Here is a 24,926-nt window from a genome sequence, read left to right as displayed (position 1 = left end):
GGATTTACTAACTAATCACGAGAAAATGTAATTTGAAAAAGGGTTTAAAATACGTGATTGGAAATAGAAAAGAGACTGGATCCTACTTATATACATTCTTACCCCACATTCTTATGAAAGTGAAGAGTTGACTTACCAAACCGGCTAGCAAGACCAGAATCGGGAAAAGTGCCTTCTGCCGCTCCAGTAGGACTTCAAAAGCCATTGCTCTTACTAAACGCCTTTCTGGCTGAAGGGTTCTGAAAGATAAGAAGATGCAGTGAACATTAGTAACACCAGTGAGTGCTCTGTACTTACTCTACGGTGTTTCCCACTTACTGTATACACTACGTAATGTTATTTATGTCTTAAAAGAAAAGTCACCTTTAAAAAAGATCCAAGAGACAAATAATATGCAATTCTTTAAAACTTTAGGTTATAAGAACTGAAACTTTGTCCACCCACCCATCATACACAAAACTCCTACTGGCTCTGAATTCCCAGACCATCCATGGCTTTATTTTCTTTCTATCCAGGTCTCTACAATGTCCAGTCAACTTCACCCAGAAAAGAATTACATTCAAACTGCGACTTACAGAAACCCAACAGGATAATAACAATGATAAGATAACAACGAACACTGCCAAGCGCTATATGCCAGGTACTATGTTTAACGTGACTTAGTTCATCCTCACAAGTACTCTAGAAGGTTAGTACTACCACTATCCCCATTTTAGAGATGGGGAAACTGAGGCTCAGGGAGGGCTGAGTCACTTGCCTGAGGTCACATCGCTGCTAGTAAGAGGCAGAGCTGGATGCAAACCCAAGTGTGTGGCTCTGGTGTCCCTGTGTCACACATGTCCTGCAAACAACCTGCTCCACTTAATAAATACACTGTACCCGGGTGTCAGGGCTTCCGCTCCACCAAGAAGCAGAAGCAGCTACTACCTGGCACCGTGAGCTCTTCCAAACCAGTACAGGTAGATTGTCTATCAACAGAAAAATGAATATTCATTTAAAAACACCTAAAGATCATTTACAAGTGATGAAGGTGGAGACACTCACCTGACATTTTAACAAAAGATAAACGAAGCCTCTTTATCTACAACGGAGAAACAAACCCGTTGTGCTTGGTTTTCCCAATTCACACAAGGTCAAGAGAAGAGATGCATTTAACACATGTTTTTTAAGTGAAGACTGTCCTGGGAGCGCCAACCGTCAGGCAGACACAGCGGTTCCGTTCCTCTTTAACAGAAACCTGGAGCAGGTAACCTGACGGCCTAAAGAGAAGCCCCGAGCAGAGAACCAGTGCCACGGGCCGAAGAGCCCAAGAAAAACAGTAACAAAAACAACAAAGCAAGCGGACGAGCAGCCAGCCAGGGGTACACCCGGACCCAGAGGCACAACCCGGGTGGTCAATCCAGCTGCCCGAGCAGGTCCAATGATCAGGGCAATGAAAACCCATTTTTAGCTTGGCTGAATGAATGACCCTTTTGAGTGAACTCAAACAGCTTTTTTTTTTTTCGCTTTTGCTCTTCTAGCTTTTTGGTCATAGCTTTTTTTCCCTCCTTGCATATCTCAAAATCATCCAGCAAGCACCCAACCATGCAACCTGCTGTGTAGACACAGGATTGGGGTCAGAAGATAAAATCACATTCCCTGAAAGGTAGGCTTTAGGCTCTCTCTTTCTCAGCATGGTCCTGCATTTTTTTAATGTGCTGATTTTTTAAAAGTAAAAAAAAAAATCTATATAGATTAAACTAACATGGAAAAGAGGGTATAAATACCAAAGCATTTACATAAAATATGAAAAATAAAGAGACATATAGCCTATAATATAATAAAAAGAATATGAAAAGGAATATATATACATATATAACTGAATCACTATGCTGGACACCAGAAACTAATACAACACTGCAAATCAACTATACTTCAATTGAAAAAAAAAAAGAAAGAAAAAACATAGTCGGTGCATACCATAATCCAGCAACTAGTTTGGACAGAAAACTCCACTGAGATACTGTGCTCGTCACTGTGGAGGGCAGACAAACGCTGTAGCATCTTCTAAAGACAGTGCCATGCACATTAAGCTACAAGTCATGGCAATATGATTCTATCTTCATAAGAGACACCCATTTTATGTACAAAAATGAACATGCCAAAATATTATCAATGGCTTAGGTTTATACTGTGGCAATCCGGATGAATATTACCTTCTGTTCCCTAAAAATTCTTTGTAAATATCTCATTAATAATGAAAACAATATATGTACAGTGCCCTTGGGGCAAAAAGGTAATTAACACGGTCCTTCTCGAGAGTTTATAAACTAAAAAAGGTCATGAGATAAAAACCACATAAACACTACCAAAGAAAGGAGAAAATTAAGTAAAGCACTGTGATTTTTGCATCATAAAGGTCTTTTTTAGATGCTAGGATAGAAAAAAAATCAATGGAACTATAAATCCAATGTGCCGGTTTGCATTCTCTTCCCAACACACATGCTAAACTGAATAGTTTGAATGGGAAATACAAAAGGAGCATTGCTACGCCTAACTTTTCAGGGGCACAGGCAGGTCTGTCCCTGCAAGTTATCTTCTAAAATCCCTATAGCCTGGTAACCATTGGCCTGCTGGTCTCACCACTGGTTACCACTCCCACTGCCCATCCAGCTCAGCCATGCCCCAGTACCCACATTTCTTCTGGACACCATGATCTGCCCTCCTGCACAGGCTGGAACTGTGGTCTGGAGAGCCTCTCCCTGTCCAAGTCCCTCTGAGGACCAGCTCGGCTCTCTCTGCTGATGCTGTCTGTCCATAATCATGCAGAGAAGAGAGCTGCTCGCAGTGTCCCCACAGCCCCTCTCCACATTCACAACAGTATCTCCCACACTATGTATCAATTTTACTCCGCACATTGAATGCTCCTTTAAAATAGGGTCCATAGCAGAAAAGGGAACTCCTTACACTGTTGTTGGGAATGTAATTTGGTGTAGCCATTATGGAAAACAGTATGGAGATTCCTTAAAAAACTAATCTTCGACAAAGGAGGCAAGAGCATACAATGGAATAAAGACAGTCTCTTCAACAAATGGTGTTCGGAAAACTGGACAGAAGCATGTAAAGCAATGAAGCTAGAACACTCCCTCACACCATACACAAAAATAAACTCAAAATGGATCAAAGACTTAAACATAAGACAAGACACAATAAACCTCCTAGAAGAAAATAAAGGCAAAACATTATCTGACACACATCTCAAAAATGTTCTCCTAGGGCAGTCTACCCAAGCAACAGAAATAAAGCAAGAATAAACAAATGGGACCTAATGAAACTTACAAGCTTCTGCACAGCAAAGAGAACCATAAGTAAAACAAAAAGACAACCTACGGAATGGGAGAAAGTTTTTGCATATGAAACTGACAAAGGCTTGATCTCCAGAATATATAAGCAGCTCATACGACTCAATAAGAAAAAAACAAACAACCCAATCCAAAAATGGGCAGAAGACCTAAAAAAGCAATTCTCCAAGGAAGAAATACAAATGATCAATAGGCACATGAAAAAATGTTTAATATCACTAATTATCAGAGAAATGCAAATCAGAACAATAATGAGGTATCACCTCACACCAGTCAGAATGGCCGTCATTCAAAAATCCACAAATGACAAATGCTGGAGAGGCTGTGGAGAAAAGGCAACCCTCCCACACTGCTGGTGGGAATGCAGTCTGGTGCAGCCACTGTGGAAAACAGTATGGAGATTCTTCAAAAGACTAGGAATAGACTTACTGTATGACCCAGGAATTCCGCTCCTGGGCATATATCCAGAAGGAACCCTACTTCAAAATGACACCTGCACCCCAATGTTCATAGTAGCACTATTTACAATAGCCAAGACGAGTAAACAGCCTAAATGTCCATCAACAGATGACTGGATAAAGAAGATGTGGTATATTTATACAATGGAATACTATTCAGCCATAAAAACTGACAACATAACGCCATTTGCAGCAACATGGATGTTGCTGGAGAATGTCATTCTAAGTGAAGTAAGCCAGAAAGAGAAAGAAAAATACCATATGAGATCTCTCATATGTGGAATCTTAGAAAAAAAAAAGGAAAATAAATACAAAACAGAAACAGACTCATAGAATGCAAACATGTGTTGCCAAGGGGCGGGGGGTTGGAAGGGACAGACTGGGATTTCAAAATGTAGAATAGATAAACAAGATTATACTGTATAGCACAGTGAAATATATACAAGATCTTATGGTAGCTCACAGAGAAAAAAATGTGACAATGAATATATATATGTTCATGTATAACTGAAAAATTGTGCTGTACACTGGAATTTGACACAACATTGTAAAATGATTATAACTCAATAAAAAAATGTTAAAAAAAAGAAACTAAAATAAATAAATAAATAAATAAATAAATAAATAAAATGTGGTATATATAGACAATGAAATACTACTCAGCCATAAAAAAGAATAAAATAATGCCATTTGCAGCAATGTGGATGGACCTAGAGATGATCATATTAAATAAAGTAAATCAGACAGAAATACAAATATCATATGATATCACTTATATGTAGAATCTAAAAAATGACACAAATGAACTTATTTACAAAACAGAAAGACTCACAGCCATAGAAAACAAACTTAAGGTTACCAAAGGGCAAAGAAGGCAATAAATTAGGATTTGTGGATTAGTAAATACAAACTAGAACATACAAAATAGACAAACAACAAGGTTCTACTACAGCACACAGGGAACTACATCAATAGCTTGCAATAACCTATAATGAAAAAGAATATATACATGTATAACTGAATCACTATGTTGCACACCAGAAACTAACACAGCATTGTAAATCAACTATATTTCAATAAAAAATTTTTTAAAAACAGGGTCCACACCTGTGACTCTCCGAGTTGCGGGTGTCGTGCTCAGTCTGCCACATAAAGATGCTCAGTGAACATTTGCTGAATTAATTAACAGAATGAAGAGGTGCAAAACAATGAAGAATACATGGTGGAAAACACCTGAAATCTGGTTGTGTATAACAGATTTAATTCTGTGGTGAACAGAATGAACATTCGATTTCAGATCTGTAGATACAAAATCTCATTACCTCTTCCGGGCATTAAGTGCATTAGATTAGGAGACAGGATTAAATGACACAGCGCATTTTTAAAACCCTAATTCACTTTAAAAAGGCAAGCAGTTCTTCACAGAAGAGTCTGTGCACTGGGAGCTGGAGGCTGAAATGTACCACTGAAACGTGCCAGTTCTCTTTTCTGTGACTTCTTGTTTAACCTGGCTTTTTCTACCTAGAGGCTGGGAGGAAATGTAGACTGAGGTGGACCTTCCTGAGATCAGTCAGGGTGCTATAAAGGCCAGGTTCCAATCATTTTCTGCAGGTAAACCCACCAGAAGTAAAATCAGTCTGGGTGTTTTTGGGAACTGTCAGAGGAAAAGGGCATCCAGAACACCTGGGTTTTCAGTTCCGTTTCTAGGCAAAGTCACTTTGAGATCACACATCTATCGAGATAAACCAGACCCTTTCTCACGGGGGGCGGTGAGGGTTTGCTAAGAGAATGCTCAGCCTAGGACCTGGGACAGAGGACAATTTAACGGACGACGGCCACTGATGTTGTCGCGGTTCCTGCTGCCTGAGAGCATCACTTACTAGCTGTGGACTTGACCCACGTCTCCATTTCCTCGGCTCTGAACTGGTGAGCTGGGGGCAGCGACAGTACCCACCTCCTGGGACTGCTGTGAGGAATACATGAGTTTAACAGCTGTAAGATGGGGCTGTTTCTGGGACCAAAGCACTCCATATGTGTTGGCAGTGGTTGCTGTCATTGCTAATGACATTATCATTAGAAGCCAATGATCCAAGGTATGTGGCAGCCCCTTAAGGCTGTAACCTGCTGGGGAACCGTGAGACTCACTCAGATGCTCGCAGTCCAGGGGCAGGTAATGCTGCAGACCTCTGGACCTGCAGAAGGCTGTCCAAGGCTGAGCGCGGGGTCAGTGCAGCTAAGTATTTACGGTATCGAGGGATACGTCAGTGCTTTATAAAAAGTACAGCCTTCTTCCCTGCCACCGACACTCTGAAGTAGATATTTACCCCATACAGTGGGAGAGAACACTGAGGGCCAAAGGACACGTGTGCTAGAGATGGTGGGAAGCCAACCAAATTCACACCTGGTGACTCAAAACGGGGATGGGGGCTCTGCCAGGTGACACAGGGCTGCCCCCGCTGCTCTGTACATCCAGACCCCCCCCCCACTAAGCATCACAGGGCTGCATCGGCAAACTGGCCAACACTAACAGAGCTTTAGAACAACATAACACATTCAGCGATGTGGCCATTCATCCCTCAAACCTTCATTAAACAGCTATTAGGAGCCTGAAAGGAGGCGGTGCCGTCTGCAGAAGCTTAGCAGGGCTAGTGAACCTTTTAACACCGCCCGGCCAAGGACCAGTTAGACATAAACACGTTAGCTGGTGGAGCGTTATAAGCGTGACCTTGAATTTCCTGAAGTAAAATGAAGTACCTTATGAAAAGCTTTGGCATTCACAGAAAAGAAGGAAAATTTAGTGAAATAATAAGTATTTAAATAAAAATATTTTTAAGTAAAAACAAGCCAATAAAAAGGTATTTGTTGAAATTGCTTTTAACTTCTGGGCATTCAGGGTCTGGCCCAGGTAAAGACATGCTATTATATACTCGGGTCCTATTTATTCGGGGAGGACTTCTCAATCAAAAGACATACAAATTATTGAGATTAGGTACAATGGGTCCACTGGAGTCTTCTGAGCTACACAACATGTACTAACACCCTGGCATCCAGCTTTGCAAAACGTGTGCAGAGAAACCTAGGAGAGCAATCAGGAGAAGACAAAGGATGCCTGGTTTACGGAAACCTAGGCATGTGGGCTTCCCGCCTCACCATCTACTCTCCAACCACAGCGAGCAGGTATCAGGAGGACCAGGCCAGCAAAAGAGAAGACCCAGGAGCCTAAACGCAGAGCTGGCAAACAGTCCGTTCATCGAAGTGGAAAGTGACTGCACATCTGACTAAGCCGCTCAGCCTGCTCATTTGCAGGAATGGTAACTGATTGGCGTCCTGATTGGCCAGCCTTTTTTAGGGAATAAACCCAACAGGGGCTGAGACTACACCCCTTCCCTTCCTCGTCCGGATCCTGAAGACCTGTGCTGGGGTGCCAAAAGGCAAAGCAGCAGGGTTTAGGGGAGCAGCTGGGGAGGACCAGCCCCAGGCTTCCCCCTTCCTAGCGGGGCAGACCACAGCATCCAAACCACAGAGGCTCCATCAACCTGCACCCTCCCTGAATCTACCAGGGGCACCCTCCTTGATGCTCCCAGAGCACCCTGGGTGACCCTCTGTCTCACAGCGTAATTACCTGGCTTTATCCTTCTCTTCGGAGCCCTTGTACTGCATCTCGCCGGGAGTGTCATTTTCTTCTGTCAGGACAGCATGTAATTTCAAAACTATGTTTTCAATATTAAAAATGAAGAATTGGCCTGAAAAGTTAGAAAGTCTGGCAACCATGAGCCCCAGGTCAAGGCAACACTCGCTACAGCTGAACATCCGTTGTCTCTGCCATGGAAGACCGTAGGCTTCTAGTGTTCCAGTCTCCACCCCACCACTGTCACCCAGGGCAGCCCTCCTTCACTTCATCACCAACCAAGCCATTTGGATTTACCACCAATTAGGGTTTGAGGACTTAATGACAAGAACTGTGATCACTCTAGAATGGCAACTCACCCAAAATATGTGCCCAGTACATGTTGAATAAATGAAGAAATCCATTAACTCTAATATTTTTACCTTAGGGTCATTGTAAGGGCTAAAACAACATATGGGGGAAGTTTGTGTAACCACAACTTGATTTTGAAATATAAGTCCCTGTGGTAGAACACAGTTCAGGTGAGGACCCATTCCGCACGGAGTGCTACGACACTGACGAAGACCACTAAGGAAGAGCTGCATGTCGCTGTCTAATCTTAACAACTCAGCAACCTTTCTGAGGCTGGTCTTTATTTTTGATCTTACAAATGATCAAACAGATGACTCTTAGAATAATTCAAATAATCTAGATAATTTTTTCAGAATAAGTTACTTAGTTTTCCTTTTTTCCCATCCCTTCAAGGCGACTGGATTTCTTATCCAACACGCAGAGCATGCACCAGGTAAACGTTGTCTTCTAGTAAAACTGTATTAACATGATGTCATGATGCTACCTCCAACTCATACATTTTTCCAATATGCAATAAACTGAATTTTTTTTAAATCAACATTAAAGTAAACTGGAAGGCTTACAATGTATAAAATCAGCATTGAAATAATGCCAATGCTAAATGTACGGCCTTTTATGTTTTAACGGTGGAACATAATCTTAAATCATTGAGAATGTCAGTCCCATATGCTAAGGGACTAAAACAGTAATCAGAAATGCAGGGTCCCGCTATTTCCAATCAGGACAACAAGCCCTAGCCTCCAGCTACTCTCACCTTAGCCTTCAATGCCACTATCTCCTGAAGATCATTCCTACGTGGTAGAGTTGGCAGCCTTTTTTGTAGCCTAGGAATCTCAGAAAGGTATGCTGTAATAAAAATATACATATTGTTGTTGGCTGCGGAATGAGAATCATTTCCCTTTTCAAGTCAAGAAATATTTTCTACTAAAAACTCCACAAGCTTTTAAAACGTTCTGCTGCCAAATACAATACCCTCAATTCCTCTGAAGTTCAAAAGCACTAGGGGCCGCTCACTGTCAGGCTCCTGAAACTTTTTTTTAACAGAACTTAACCGAGGAGAGGGCTTTTTGAGACTAATCCTTTTTGGGGATCTGAGTTGTGGACGCTATCATCTTGCCTTAGGAAAGTCAGCCATGCAGTGTTCTCAAAGCACCCAGTCAACCGCAGGTAGTAACTAAGGTACTCTTCCCAGTTCACAACATTTCTCAATCCTAAAATGCACATGGAACAACTGTAACATCCAGGTCTAAGGGTGCCTCAAACATCGACACGGTCTAAGAGAATCGTGCATAACAATGTCTGAAACACAGCTGCTTAAATTTTCATTTTAAAAGCAAGTCTGCATAGATTCCAAAGCTTGTGTGCAGTTCTCCACCGAGAGTGGCCTCCATTCTCTTGTTTATTAAAATTCTTTTTTTTAGTTCAGTTTTTGGGGGGTGGTTGGAGGTGATTAAGTTTTATTTATTTTTTTGATGGAGGGACTGGGGATTGAACCCAGGGCCTCATGCATGCTAAGCATGTGCTCTACCACTGAGCTGCACCCTCCCCACCCCCATTCTTTTAGAATTTCCTCGTATTAGGCCCATACGAGAAGACTGGATGGAAGAGCTGGCTGAGGAACACTTAATCTTCAGACAGACAAGCTCCTTTGTCTTATACAGTTGCTGAGGTTGCTTGTTCTCTTTTTAAAAGCCCAGGTTTTAAAACTTCGATTTAAAAGGTATTCTGTGATGTGTGGACTGGACGATAACCCAATACTGTTTAAACATCTTACTTTCAAGTGTAAACATTTGAGACAGATAAAATACGATGAATGAACTCCCTGCTCAACCGGTAAATCATGAAAGGACGCTGTGTTCAGACTGCCTGGCTGTCCTTTTTCTCCAGCTAGGAGGTCACTTTGAAGAGGCAATGGACATTTAATAATCAGCTGCCATGAGACAAATCATGTAACTGTTTAAGTGTTCCTGGACCTCTCATGACAGAAGCAGCTGTCTCTTTATGCAGGTGTGCATTTATTCAAGGTGAGTCTTCATCCAACCTGTAGTCAACGAACGGACAGAGCAGCCTGGCCTTTTCCAGCATTTTTAAATACTTGACTTTAAATACTGATTTATCAGACTTGAGAGGACTTGGCTTTTTCATGGATTACAGATGCCTTTGGTTTTGGGTTTGGGCTGTATAAATTTCTGAATAACTGAACTGGTCGTAGAGGATTGGGTCAAGCTTGGGTTCAGAGATCTAAATACATGGAAAAGGAGAATCAAATTCTCCTCCTCAGTGTTAGCAAAATTCCTCAGTCATGTTTCCTAAGTCCCCAGCACATCCTAGATTCGTGCATTAGAGCTGTAAAGAGTAAATTAAGTTAACATGTTACATACGTGTGACTATTATGTGTAGTATACATACTTTATATATATGAATTAATGTTCATGATCATCTGAAGTTAAAAAAATAATTTTCTGTTCTTTTAAAAAGCCTCTTACATGCTACTGAAATGTTAGCAATGTTCCTTATTCAAGTCTTTCGGATAGAAAGTGTAGTTTATACTGCAATTTTAAGTGCATAGAATGTCTTCATATAGCCTTACTTTCAAATTCAAAGTCCAGCCTGGACTCAGGGTCTAAAGGCACTCCCACCAAAGAAACAAATGACTTCCAGGAGTGTCCCGGAAAACACTAACACAACATTCCAGAGCTAGCACTAGGTGTAGGAAAAAATTTCCAAGTCAGCAAGGCCATGTGGCCTCAGTAACAAAGCAGATGTCCTGAGACACATCTATGGGCTATAACAGACTTTCAGAGCTCATGCATCATGTATTGATGTCTGAGCAGTATTTTCAAAATGAAATTGCATTTCTACCTTTTGTATTATTTCTAGAACTTGATAAATATTATGCAAAGAAAAATTCTTTTTAAGTACCCACATCTCTGCAATTAATAGTCAAAAACTGTCTTCTACAATAGGGCTCCATTTTCACCCCCTCTAGTTACATATCTTTAAATCACATAATAAGTAAGTGGTGCTTGAAATAAAACACATTTTTAAACTACAGGAAAGTAGCATGGACAAAAAAAGCCTACAGTGAAACTGCACAACAGCGTAAATCCTGAACTAATGCAATGGAATCCTCCCTTTCGCCTGTAAGTATCTGATAATGAAGTAACAACATATTAAAACAAATTCTTTTGTTTGCATAAGTCATGTTTAACAAGAACTGTTTCCTGTTTATATAAAGAAACTGTTTTCTAGTAAAGGAAAGCTGTCATTGGAGTAAAAACCACACATTCATAAAGAGTTTGAGTTGAACTTTCAACTAAAGAAATATCCAACAATGTTTATGGTTTTGTGTGTTGCAAACTTCCAAACTTCATCTTCAAGTGTATTAGCTAAATTTCTATTCCCTGAAATGGCATGCGAACCCAGACGAGGGCTGGGTTCTCCGCCCCTCCCATCATTGTACTAACACCCACCGCGGACACTTGGAAACTTTCCTTTTCCGCAGAATGAACGTGTTTATGGACTACCGACACATCCTCTAAGTGTCCTCCCTCCTCCGCCACAACCGGGCAGGCCCGCCTGCACACTGCTTCCCGCCGGGACGCGCGCGGGCGGCTCCGGGCCGGGCTGGAGCGCCCCCAGCCAGGCCCCGGCCAGCCTTGCGCACAGTGACTTACACACACTCACGCACCTTCACCACCACGCACACTTTCTATTTACAAGATCCCTGGACAGTGCAGTCTCTCCTGTCGCCCACGGGGACTGGGGGGCGTTCACACCCTCTGGTTCCTGCAGCTCCAGCAACTTGGTGCCCCTGGCTGTCAGTCCTCCAACAGATCGCCTCCGGCGGCCCCGTCCGCGCGTCCGCGCTCAGCACGCAAGCAGCCCAGGCCGGCGCCCCCTTCCTCCGCCCGCGGGCCCCGCCTCTCCGCGCGCGTCCCGCCGGATCAGCCGGGGCGAGGGCTGGGACCGCCGCGCGGCGCCCACCTTCCCGGGTGCTTGGAGGCTGCCCTGCAGGTCTGGGCGGCAGTCGGAGGCTCCGGAGCGCGCGCGGAGCCGGGCTGGGCGCGCAGCACGCGGTGCGCAGCTGGGCCGGGGTCCCCTCCCAGGGCTCACGATCCGAGCTTCCCTGCGCAGCCCGCCGCGCTCTCCCGTAGCCTGGCAACGGCCGCCGCTCCCGGCCCCGCCCGCCTAGAGCCCCGCCCCTACAGGAGCCCCGCCCACCCCACGCCGCTGGGCTCCCGGCTGTGCCTCCAACAGCCCCTTGGGTACGCTGACCGTGGTCCAGGCACTGGTGGCCCCTGGGGCTGCGGGGGCTGCTGACTGCATCCCGCAGGCTGACCTGGGCGGGGAGGACGGGGCGCAGCAGGACCACCAAGGGCAGAGCTGTGCCAAGGACCTGCCTGCAGCCAGGGGCGCGCCTATGTGTCCACCCTGGACTTGTTTCCAGGCTTTTGTGCCTCTGCGCTGCCGGTCACTTTCTACCCCAGCCCGGAAAGGCCCGGGAAACGATGTGACATGTGTGCGCTGTGGGTCCAGATCACCAGGACCTGGCCCACGGGCCACCCCATCATTCACGACGCTTTTCCGGGGCAGGTCCTCACGGGACATTAGCCTCCGGAGGTCAGTGTGCGTCCACCACCAAGATGCGGGCACAGCCTGCTGCAACCTAGGCCCCCAGGCATCGTGGGGAGCCCAGGCTCGGGCTCCGTGCCTCCACCCACGCATTGTGGACGGGGTCAAAACTTCTCCACTTTGTGCACTTATGAAGCGGGGCTAATGGAGCCCGCTGCGCAGATTTGGTGGAAGGAGTAAAAGAACCATGTACATTAAAAAGTCGTTTTTTTGGCAGTAGAATGCTGGAGAAACCTAAGCAATCATTGTCCATCTGGCCAGTGAGTAAGTGGACAAACTTCCCTCCAACCCAATGCTGCGCAGTGCGTCGGTGGAGAGGCGCCCACACTTCCTGTGTTGGTTTTGATTTCCTGGCACAACTGCGGGTCTCTTTGGATGGAACCAAACCGTATATTTCCTTTCTATACCCCGAGGCCCACAGCAGCCCTCAGTAAATATTGGTTGAAGGAATGAATACCTTGTTACAGCTAATTACTGATAAGCCCATCCAGGGATCCCGCACTGGGAGCTCCGAGCGCAGGACTAGTACTTGTGAAAGAGACATTAAAAATATCCTTCCAAGTGTCCACCTCAAGGTGGTCTACTTCCAACCTAACATGGCTGGAACACAAATTGCAATAATGACTTATTTTTAAGCGTTCACAAACGATATGCACAATCTCATCTGAACCTCAAGGCCAAGTATACGTCTCCCCGGCCTCATTGTCCCCTTACCTAGGACCAACGCACACTCGGTGCTGTACGAACAAGCTCGCTCTTCTCTGGAAGTTACCTGTCTAACTAGACCTCACCCTCCCGAGGGCACATCTTATTTTCTTAGAATCCCAGAGCCTGGCACAGAGGGGATATTCTGTCCACCTTGGTTGGGCTGAATGATTGCTTCTTTGTAAGGTGTCACACGATCACATTCACACTTCCTTCCTCTTTCTCTCTTGGTCCCACCACCTCCACCACCCTGCAGGCCCTTGGCACCTTCCACCAAAAAGCCCAGCTGCTGCCAAATCTCCCTCCCTGCTGCTTCCTCCTGCCTTTCATCACGGTCACTGGCCGATGAAAAGATTTGACAAAGGTCCCTCACTCTAAAGAATGGCTTCTCAATGCCTTGAATTAGCAGTCAGGGATTTCCAAGTTTGGGCTCCACCCACATCTTCAGCCTTATCTCTTCTTCCTCCAGATCCAACACTTTATATTCTGGCCAGACTGGTCTGCATGCCTTGCCTCCAGGGTGCCCTAAACCTGCCCTTCCTCTGCTCTCCAAGTGTCCTCTTTAGACTCACCTGTTTCTCTCAGCTCTCTGACTTCTTAGCGACTCAAAAGCCACGACTCCCATGAGCCTCCCCGAGGCTGGAGGAGAGACGCCAACTTCTTCCTCCAACCACAGCACCGGCCACGTTCTCCCTCCTGCCGGAAGTCTCTACGACTTAGCTTTCTTCCTCAAGGACTTAAAAGGAATTCTGCTTTCAAGAAGGGACATATGTTGCTCAAACTTGCACCTCTGATGGTATCAAGCATCCTCACAAATGTCAACAAATGTTTTCTCAGAGGAAGTTAACCTGCCAGCTCAGGAAAGACTTCTTTGACTTCAGCCGTGAAAAAATGTTTTTTCGCTCTGGCCTCCCCTCAGACTTAGAGACACTAGCACATTATGTCGTCCACTCGTTCTTGCGCCGTTTCATGTATGTTTGACTGATCTTCCCAGTCAGGCGGCTGGCTCTCTAGCGAGAGGCCCTGCTGTTAACCGACATGGCTTCTGGCATCCCGTAATCTGGCCCTGGATGCCAGTCTGCCACTCAATAGCTGTATGCCTTTGGAAAAGTGACTTAACCTTCCCAAATTTCTGTTTCTTCAACTGTGAAGTGAGTTGCTTCATTGGTCATTGTTAAATAAGATGAAGTATTTAAAGCGCTTAGCCCAATGCCTGGCATACTGTAAGTGCTCACTAAATGCAGCCACTGTTAGCAGTGGGGGTACCTTTTGTAGAGGATACAATACCAAGCATCAGAAATCAATGACAACTGAAACATTTGACAGTGGGGACAAAGAGCCTTGAACCTCTGCTATTAAGTGCATCTTACTCTTTAAAGAGGCCGGTTAGGGTAATAAATACTCGCCCACAGGAGACAGCGTCCAAAGGAGAGCGCAGTGGTGGTACAAAAAGAACACGAGTCCCAGGCTCATTCAGGATGAAATCAATGCTTAGAATTAGGGCTGAAAACATTCTTCTCCCTTTAAAACACTATTATTAACAAGTTGAAATTTTACTGAAAAAGCCAAGCTGTTGTGAGAATCTTGATACAGGTGTTGTTTGTAAGATTATGTTAAGGGTTGGCTTTCTGAAGCTGATTTTAGCGATATCTAGGCTGATCCATGGTGTATTTGTTTAGAATATTTTCCTTCAAAAGTTGAACTAATGAAATAATGAGATTCTTGAAAAAACAGTTTCAGTGATAAGCAGGCTCACTGGAAGCAAATTTAAGGGAACGTCGTTTGACTTTCTAGTACTTCCTAGCGTTAAGTCACTATTTCATGGGGAAGGGAGCAGCATGCCAGCTATGTGCAAATCCTGGGTTTTGTCTGTTAGTTCACACTGCCTGGCACATAGTAGGTGCTCACTAAAAATCCATGGAATAAAGTGATAAAGGGGGGTAAGAATCTCAACGAGTAATAAAATCTGCCAAATATAGTCACAAAAATTAGGCGGAAAACAACCAAGACCCAGCTATCTAAGCAGTTCCCGCCCCTGCTGCTGACAGTCATGGACTGGCCATGCAGCGCGGGGCCTGACAGGGAGCGACTTGCCCAAGGTCACATACCAGGTTAATAACAAAGCAGGAGCCAAAATCCAGGCTCCCCGAATCCTAACAATCTTCACCACACCGCTGGTGCACAAACTCACATACGTGAAAAGGCCAACAAGGGTATCCATTTAGCTGACATAATGCCAAACTCATGACATTTATAGAGCAAAGTTGCTGTAAGTTGCAGCACCTGCACTGGCCTCAGTGAGTTTACACAAGGTGCTGGCCAGACTCTTCTCGTGTGGCGCCTGAGGGAGGAAGCAAGCTGCTGACTCTCCTCCTGCCCTTTCTGATGAGCACAGTGCGCGCCTCAGCATATCACAGCATGCAGGACCAGGCGGGCCGGCAGCAGCCACGAGGCAAGGCTGCAGGCTGCTGGATGTGGGGGTCACTTAGGGCGATGGGGAAAGCTGAGTATCAAAGCTCCTCTCGCAGAGACTGTGGGCAGTGATAGAAGAGATGGTTTGAAAGCCACTCAACATCCCCACGCCCCTCCCGCCCCCTTCTCACGAAAGAGCAGAGTTAAGACACAATGGATGGTTTCAAAGTACTTCTCAGTCTAAGGAAGTGAGACTTGGTCACCTGGGTGGTGACTTCAGCAAGAGGGTGGATCTGGGGCAACCGGCAACAAAGCTGAATGGCTGGTGATAGTCAAGGAGAAATTAAGTGCAGCCACCAGGGTGCCTCCTGCCCGCTTTTCATAGCTCATGCCTCCAAGTGGTGCTGACAACATTGTAAGGAATCACTCTTCACAGGGGCACTAAATTCATCCTCCCCGGGTGCCTTGGCCCAGCCCTGCCATCACACAGTCTGACTAACCAAACCAGCATGGGTGCTGGAGTGTGGTCCAGTCCTGAAGCAGAGGAAGAATGAGTCCCATCCTGAGGCCCTTCACAGCTGACAATTCTAGGCCAACTGATGGAAAACGCTACCAAAGAATTCTAATACTGCTTGTAAAAAAAGAAGAAGGAAAGGAAAGGAAAGGAAAGGAAAGGAAAGGAAAGGAAAGGAAAGGAAAGGAAAGGAAAGGAAGGAAGGAAGGAAGGAAGGAAAACTAGAGCCGATTTTTTGTCCAAAATTTTGGCTGCCAAGCTCAGCTCTATGGATTGCTTACAAAAGAAAGAAGTAAGTGCCCGGTCCTGGAACAAAATGACCCAACCTGAAACCAGACAGCTAGACGCTGGTGGTGCCACTTGACCAGTTAGCCCTGTGACCCTGCACTTGCTATTTAATCCCTTTGAGACTCACTTTCCCCATCTGTGTAATTATATTGACAAAGTTAATTGCCAGAAATTTAAATGAAATGGCGTTCCAAAAAGTACTGGTCAAGTGCCTGGCCCACAAGGACTCAGATATTAGTGAATTAATAAATGCTAGTGATTGTGATAAGTAATAATCTATAAAGCTCTGTATGAAATCTTTATGAGGGTGATGAGATGTAAGGGATATTTGGCCTTGAGAGCAGTGGATATGGGCAAAGTTTACAGGCAACAAACACATTTATTCACAAGAAATATATTCTTTTTTACCCAAGGGAAAAACCCAGGAAGAGTTCATGAAAACATGTTCAAGGATTCTGAACATAATCAAATGTAATAGGGAACATACAACATGGACAAGCCCATATTGAATCTGCAAGCTCAAATCTCACAACATCCCACTGGGAATCTCCCCGGAGGAACAACAACTTTTATTAAACTTTTCATGGACCCCACTGACATCCTCTAAGAAAATGTCAATTCCTTGGAAACACACAAAGATGTGTATATAATGTCAAACTTGTGTGTATATATATGTGTACATACACACACAAACACAGACAAGTATATATAATTTCACATTGCATTGATATATTAAGTTTTTTGTGAAAATTATTTTAAGTGCTATGGTAAATTATGTGTTGCACTAATTGGAACTGCTTGGAAAATCAGAAGCAAAAGGAACTCTCGGGAAATAAGCAGACTAATCCAGTTGACTGAAAAGTCTATCACGGAAACAAAAAAACTGCAGTGCAGAAGGAAGTGGCTGACTTGATCTTTCAAACTAACACTGCTCTCTGGTCAGCAGGGCATTTGTTTTAGCAGGTGTTGGAAAGTATGCATGGTGAACAGGAAAGAACACGAGCCCAAGGCTTGCAAAACTGGCCATGTGACCTTAGTTAAGAAAGTCAAGTTACTTTTCTCCCTTCTCAGTTTCCTCATCTGTAAAATGGCTATAAAAATTCCACCCTGCTTACTGCAGGAAGATGATCTGATCAACTCCCACATGGAGAACACTGGGCAGTGAAGTGACTCTCTGGAGGTCACATAGCTAATCAGTGACAGAATCAGGACTAGAAATAAGTCTTTTGAAGACTTGGACTTTCTGCAGCAACAAAGCTGCCATTGAAACAACAGATAGGGAAGTGCTTTGGAAAATGTAATAATAGTAAGGGTTTCGTTCAGTGGATGTGTGAGGAAGTATTTCTACCAAAACCTCAGTCAAGATCATCGCCTGGCAATTCATTAAGAGATGCCTTATGAGACTGTCCCTGTCCCTTCAGCGATAGCCATCCTTCTTTTAAAGCCAAATACAATCTGTTTCATTTCTCAACCAAGACACAAGAAGTAAACAATTAACTGAATTAATTCAGGCAATGAAGTGGATTTTCAATGACCTGACTTGTCCAAGCTAGTTTTCTACAAAGCCTCAATTAATCAGATAATTGCTAATTCTCTCTTTTGTTTTGTGCTGAAGAGAGTCTGTGTTTGTTAAAATGAACTGAGTAGCAGAATAAATAGTCATTAAAAATTTTTTAAGTCTCAAATCTGAACTAAATGACCGAGTTCTTGAGCATACTATTTCTTTAGGCATCTTCTCCAGTCATTACTTGAAAAGTTTAATTTTCTTTATCCTAATGTGAACATTACTACTGCTTTTGTGATTTAATGAGGACTTTTTAAGCAAACAAATGAAAAAATCAACCTAAGCTGGTAATTCAGAACATTGTGAACATGTTTTGTCACACTGTCAGTAGAACAAAAATTTAAATGCCTCTCTTGGCAGGACTAAAAACAGCAGTTAAATCTTTTAGATTAAATTCTTACTGACACATCTTAAAAACATAGTATGGTTTTAAATAATCTTCACTTAACAGCAATCAGAGTTTCAAAATTAAGCAAACAATGCTAATTATCCACCTTCCAATACTAGGAGGAAAGTTGAGAGAGCAATTTAATTAACAGGCTCTGAGAAATTAATCACATGTGAAACGAGATTCATTAGGCCTTTCCTGTCTCATAAGAATTTCAGACAAATGGCTAACTGGTCTCATCACTTACAATTTCTTTGTGGTTGAGCTGGCATTAAGTAGACTATTGTGATGATAAATATTTCACCCGAAAAACTTTTAAGATTAGACCATTACAATGAACTAATGTGAACATGGCGCTCTTACATTTCCACTGTATTTTCTAGCATCTCAATGTGAAGATCTTACACTGTGTGTGTGTGCACGCGCACGTGTGTGCAGGCACACATGTGATCACTGAGTTCACAAAACAAGGTAACTTTCCAATTCAGCACAGCCATATATTTTGGTTTCGCCATGCTGCACATAAACCAGTGAAAATGTGATTAAAAACTCTACGTGACATAATAACTTGATTACAAAGATAGTTTTCATGAACAGTTGGCCGATTTTAACTGACAACAGCTGTCACTGTAAATTTAAAGTAAATGTTAATTTAGGATATTAACCTTGTGAATGTTTGTCCATAAGGCTTGTGCTAGGTTCCAGGAAATCACTAGAGGATGTTTTAACCAAACTTAGCACAACTAAACCCTCACTGTTTGAAAATTCTTCAGTTTCACAAAGAAAGGGCTTTAATCATACTTGAATGCCTCTCCAGTGAGTCCCTTGAGAATACACACTGTAAGTAAATGTATTTGCTAGGTTGACATCTTGGAGGTGAGAGAATAAGCTGAAGAAACAGTATTGCCAGAGACGCACTCTGCGCTTTTATACGAGGAGACAAGGAAAGCGTTGGCGTCAAGTAGGGTTCCTCCGCCTGTTTACCGAGTAAAGCGACCTGTAAATACTTGGAGCAATTACAGCCCCAGACCTCGGGCTCTGCAGCGCCGGGTGTGTGCTAAAGTTAGCACTCCCTGTTTTGTCCTGTTGGAGCAACTCATTTCCAAGTAAAATGTGCACGACAGATTGCAAACCCTTTGTGCAAACTACTAACACCGCATGGAACAGCGTGTTTCCTCTGACCCGGACACGCAGCACAACGCTCGTGCTCCGTGGGCTAAACGCATCTTTTCCGAGAACGCGCAGGAAAAGTGAAGTGAAGAAGTGAACGCCACAACAGAACACAAAACGCCGTACCTTCAACGCACTGAACTCTTTCCAGGACTCACCCTTTCGGCGCCCGAGTTTCTCCTTGGCAGCACCTCTGTGCCAAGTGCTTCTCCTTCCCAAAAATGTCTGTCAGCACAAGCCCAGACAAAACTTCAAATCCAGGAAAATGGAATTAAGCCCGCAGATCAAAGGCAGACGAGCAGGGAGATGAAATGCGTAATCTGACCGGTGATCAGTTGCAGAACATCAAAGGAGGCCCGGTTTGCGTGTGCGCAGGGCCAGCAGGAACGCTGGCTTCCAGCAGGTAGTCGCCCTCCCGCCTCCCGGCCCTCGGATTCTTTTGTTTGACCCGGATCGCGTCGTTTTCCTCCTGCTTTCCTGAAGCGAGGCGGGACCCGCGGCTCCCCGGCGCTCGGGTTCCCAAGCTGCGCCGTGACTGCGCGCTGGAAGCTGCGCCTGGTGCCAGCGGGCTGCGCTTTATCCCTTTCATCTCGCGGAGCCGCGGATCCCATGACATCACCAGCGCCGGGGGCCGGGCGGGAGGGGCCCGGGCGGGAGGACTGCAGCCGCCGGTGGGGAGCGGGCTCCGGGAGGCCGGCGGCCCGGCCTCTGACCGCGCTGGACGCCTGCGCCTCGCAGCCTCTGTCCTCTGCTGCCCAGTTGGAAAGCGTGGCCATCGCTGCGGGACGATTTCAGTAGGAAGAGACCCCGATCCATCCTGGCTCCGAATGACAGCCCCTTCCCTGCAGAAATCACAATTCTTCACAGAGACCGGGTGTCAGATGTCCACAATGGTTAAATATATCTATCACTCTACCGCCATTCGGAGAAGCACCAGGGGCACTGCCAGAGGGAGGGTGACTTCTTCACAGTGTTTGTTTTAAATGTGACAAGTCCTTAAGCATTTTAACTAAGCTGCTTTTTCCTTGAAACGTAAATTATTAGGTTTTGACTGCCAATTAGACAGTGGTGCTTTAATTAAAGTAACCAGTGTCTGGTATCTGTCACCTTCTCGCTTAAGCCCTTGGGCATTTAGCCTTGGTCTTAGTTTGGGATTCAGAAAATCAGATTTTAAGGCAACGTGTGCTTCTTGGATGGGTGTAATTCATTAACACCTGTCAAGTACCTAAAAAATCCACAAAAGAAAAGGATGATGTAAAGCCTCGCCCTGTGCTTACCCCAAATCTGTGTTCTCTGCCTTTTAGGGCTGTTTCTCTGAAATCTTCAGTTCCGACTCTTCACTCACTAAAATCATCACATTGGTCTATTTCTTCATAATTTAAGATTAAACCTACTGCACATTATTTAGCATTATCTTAGTATCTTTCCTTAGCAATAGCAGTTTCAATAAAGTAAGATTATCTTATTTTTAGTATTTATCAAAATAGAAAATAATAAAAAATTTCATCTTTTTTTTCCAATTCAGGATACAGTGCATTTCTGAATTCCAGATCACTCTTTTATGGACTGAAGGAAAATTTTTTACTTTCCAATGGCAACTTGCCAACTTTTAGAAGGTCAGTTCAAAAATGTTTGCAAAACTTCAAAGATAATAAAATTTAATTTATGTAGCTTATACAACTTCCCTTCCTAATTAGTTTTCATCAAATTTTTTCCTGATGCAATACTTGAAAATGTGGTTCATGGTGTGTTTATTTCCAGACTTCTATGATGCTCTTTTTGCTTTGAGCAGTTAACGAGCTCAGGGTAACATGTAAATGGTCATTTCCTCCCCCTGCCCGCCAGCATTTCTTTCATAATTTTCCTACCCTACACATCACTTCTCAAAGATGCGCAGAATTCAGGTAGTGTTTGAAGCACAGGTGTGATTCTCTAGGCTGTCTCAAAAGCAGACCAGGAAAACTCCTGTGATACCTGAACTCCACACAATGTTTCCTGGGCAACTCCGAATACAAAGAAAACACTTAAAAGGACAAAATCTCTCCCAGTGGGCACGTGCCCATTTCTTCTCTGAGTCAATCCAACCTTGCAACCAGCATGAAATCTATATTCCATCACACTGCTCTCGGAAGTGAGGTTTCACGATACCCTGACGCAGGAGATCCTAACACCGAGATGCTCTTTGGAGCATCAGGTACATCCTAATGTCTGCACAGAGTTCAAGAGTGACAGAAATAAATAGGTGAGGGACAGAATTAGGATTCTTGTAGTTCCACCAAAGCTGATAGGAGGCATTTGAAAAAAGGGACTCCAATGGAAACCACTCAAATGATCCTCAACCTGCACAAATCTCACCAAGGAAGATCTGTAGTTCGAAGTGCATCTAGCCTTGCAATGTCATCGCCAGTGGAGTTTATTCACCGAGTGGCTGAAAACTATGTTGACTTGGTTCTCTTGCGGCTGACAACCCCTACACGTGAGATGAAAGGGGAACCAGGTTAGGGCTGCATCTGTCGCCTGGAGCAGAGTGGCTAAACGGCCACCTTGAAGGAGGACTGATCCTGACCCGGCCCATGGAGCCCCCTGCATGGTGGTGACACGGCTGCATCCTTGTTCCTTCTGAACAGCTACACCAGGGGCGCTCCTGCAGGAAGCCCCTTCCCCTCCAAGAAGCTCCGATGAGGGCAGGGTATAGCTTGTGGTAGTGTGGATGCCCAAGGTCCTGAGGTAGTGTGGATGCCCAAGGTCCAGTACCTCCACTAAAAATAAATAAACCTAATTACCAGCCTCCCCCCACCCCCAAATAAAAACCAAAAGCTCAGATTAGAGAAATGAAACCTGATCTACGGGGTTAAGAAGTACATCACCACACGCTACGTAAGGATTTGCTTTAATAACGCTGAGCGGCAGTGTTTTACTGCTGGTTCCCAGGCCATGTCATGCGTAGATGGCTTCCTTTGCTCTCCTCTTCGAGGTGTCACCTGGCTGTGTCGTGGGCTAGGCGGCCGTCCGATCTGTTGGAAGGGGCTGGGGCTGCCTTTCACTGCACTTGAGACTGAGGAGACTTCAACTGTTCATGTCCAAGGATGGAGGGGGTCTCATGTCCCCCCTGTTGCCACTATCTTGAGTGGTATTTTCTTCCCCACACCTGAGACGTGCCTCCTTTGTTTCTCCACCTTGATGGGCAAATCACATAAATTCCAAAAGTGTGAGATCTAGGCTCAGGGAACACATCATATTTTTTTCCATCACTTTTCAGAGTTCTTGGGGTTACCTAGAGATCATCTCCAATGCCATCTTTTCTAAACCCTTCTGCTCAGAGAATACATCCTGGATTACAGGTGATAAGCACTGCTTTCTATACATAAATTAGAAGGAATAATTTTAGGATTCATTTCATTTACACACCTGTGTGTGTTTAAAGTAGCTCAATGTTAAGAAAGGGGTATGGACACAGGAGCCAGAAAGTCTTGGGTTCAAATCTTTCTCATCTCTAACTTGGTAACAGTTTGGAGAATTTGGGCAAGCTTCAATCTCACTGAGCTTCGTTCTTCTAAATTATAAGAAAGGGACACCATCTACCCTGTTAGTGTTGATGAGCCAAGCACTTCTGCAGAGTACCCAGCAAATCCCACTCCTGAGTATTTGTCCAACAGAAAAGAAACCACAATCTTGAAGAGGCATCTGCACCCCCATGTTCACTGCAGCATTGTGCACAATAGCCAAGACACGGAAGAAACCTAAGTGCCCATCCACAGATGAATGGACAAAGAAGATGCGGTGTATATATAATGGAATGCTATTCAGCCTTGAAAAAGGAAATCCTGACATTTGCTACAACGTGAACTTGGAGGACATATGTTAGGTGAAGTAAGCTAGACAGAGGAAGACAGACATTGCATGATAATTCCACTCTCTTTTTGCTTTCATAGTTTCTTATGAGAAGTCTGATGTACTTCTTAGCCTTGTTTCTTGATAGGTGAAGTGTTTTTCTTTTCCTTGTTTTTATTTTGGTTTCTAGATTTCTTTCAAGATTTTCTCTTTGTCTTTCGTGTTCTGCAATTTAAATAGGGTATGCCTAGGAGTAGATTTTTTTGTGTTTGTCCTGGTTGGTAGTTTCTGGATTTCCTGGATTTGTGGTTTGGTGTTTGTCATTAGTTTTGGAAAATTCTCAGCCATTATTATTTTAAATATTTCTTCTGTTCCTTTCTCCCATTCTTCTCCTGCTGACATTCCCATTATTTGTGTGTTATTCCTTTTGTAATTATCCCATAGACCTTTTTCATTTTTTTCTCTTTGCATTTTAGCTTGGAAGTTTCCACTGATATTTCTTCAAGTTCACTGATTCTTTGCTTCACTGTGTCCAGGGTACTGATGAGTCTATTGAAGGCATTCTTCATTTCTGTTACAGCATTTTTTATTTCCAGCGTTTCCTTTTTATTCTTTTTTTAGAGATTGCATCTCTCTGCTTCTGCGTTACATCTGTTCTTGCATGTTGCCTAGCTTTTCCATCAGAGCCCTCAATATATTAACCACAGTTACTTTAAATTTCCTGTGTGATAATTCTAAAATCTGTATCACATCTGAGTCTGGTTCTGAAGCTTCCTTTGTCTCTTCAGACTGTGTTTTGCCTTGTCTTTTAACAGGACTTTATAATGTTTGTTGAAAGCTGGACATGACATATGAGGTAATTAGATTTCCAATGGAATGGTGAGAACATACAGAAAGAGACAGTAAAGATAAATGGTCACTTGCATCAGGCTGTACTGGCTTGAATTCCAATATTTTCACATGAAATTCTGAGTGTGAATAATTTACCTTAAACTTCATATTCCTTGTCTCTCAAATTTGGGATAATAAGAGTACTTATTCCTTAGGGCTTTGGTCAATGTTAGAATAGTAATGGCGTGTAGTAAGGATGGAACACATCTGAACTCTCAGCTATTTAAAGTATTGCTTTAAAAAAAAAGTCATTTCTGATTGTAACAGGTAAAAAAAAACTATTTCTCTTTGGAAGAGAAAGGCACCCTGTATTCTGCTTTTTCTAACGATTTCTCACAGTTTGCATTTTGGCAAATAACATGTTTCACAGCATTTGAAAGTGAACAGCTTTGATTTTTTTTTACAGTGCTACTGTGATATTTTAGTATTACATAATCAAAAAGTCCAAAGTGTATCATGACAATTTTCAGAGGAGATATTTCATTCATGTTTGTGTTAGAATTCAAGGTCAAGGATTCATCATTCTTTAGATGAATGTATAAGATTATGAGTAAACTTTTCTCAAAATAAAAAATGAAGTGTAAATTGTGTGTGTAAACTTCAATGATTGAAGTGGACTTTCACATACAAGTGCAGCTGGACAGTGAGTGAGTCCTCCACTATCAGAGGGCAGAGTGCCCCCAAACAGAGAAGATGTTTGGTCCTTCACCAGCAACGGGTATGGAGGAAGGCAGGAGTCACCACGGAGAC

General features: G+C 43.8%; 1 protein-coding gene across 13 annotated transcripts in view; it reads right to left on the bottom strand.

The window, feature by feature from the left end:
* Positions 1 to 24,926, bottom strand: part of TNFRSF19 (TNF receptor superfamily member 19) — a 139,329-nt gene that overhangs the window by 60,356 nt on the left and 54,047 nt on the right. For 2 of the 13 annotated variants that reach the window (XM_072976010.1, XM_072976008.1), the window contains exon 2: positions 137 to 239. In XM_072976010.1, coding sequence (XP_072832111.1) covers positions 137 to 205 — 69 coding nt within the window. In that variant the 5' untranslated portion in view covers positions 206 to 239. The other 11 variants (XM_072976007.1, XM_072976005.1, XM_072976002.1 and 8 more) reach the window with 11 other exon arrangements.

Source organism: Vicugna pacos, chromosome 14 (assembly GCF_048564905.1).
Source record: "Vicugna pacos chromosome 14, VicPac4, whole genome shotgun sequence".
Taxonomy (NCBI): domain Eukaryota; kingdom Metazoa; phylum Chordata; class Mammalia; order Artiodactyla; family Camelidae; genus Vicugna; species Vicugna pacos.
Note: the sequence above shows the minus strand (reverse complement) of the source record. Positions and strands in the feature narration are given on the sequence as shown.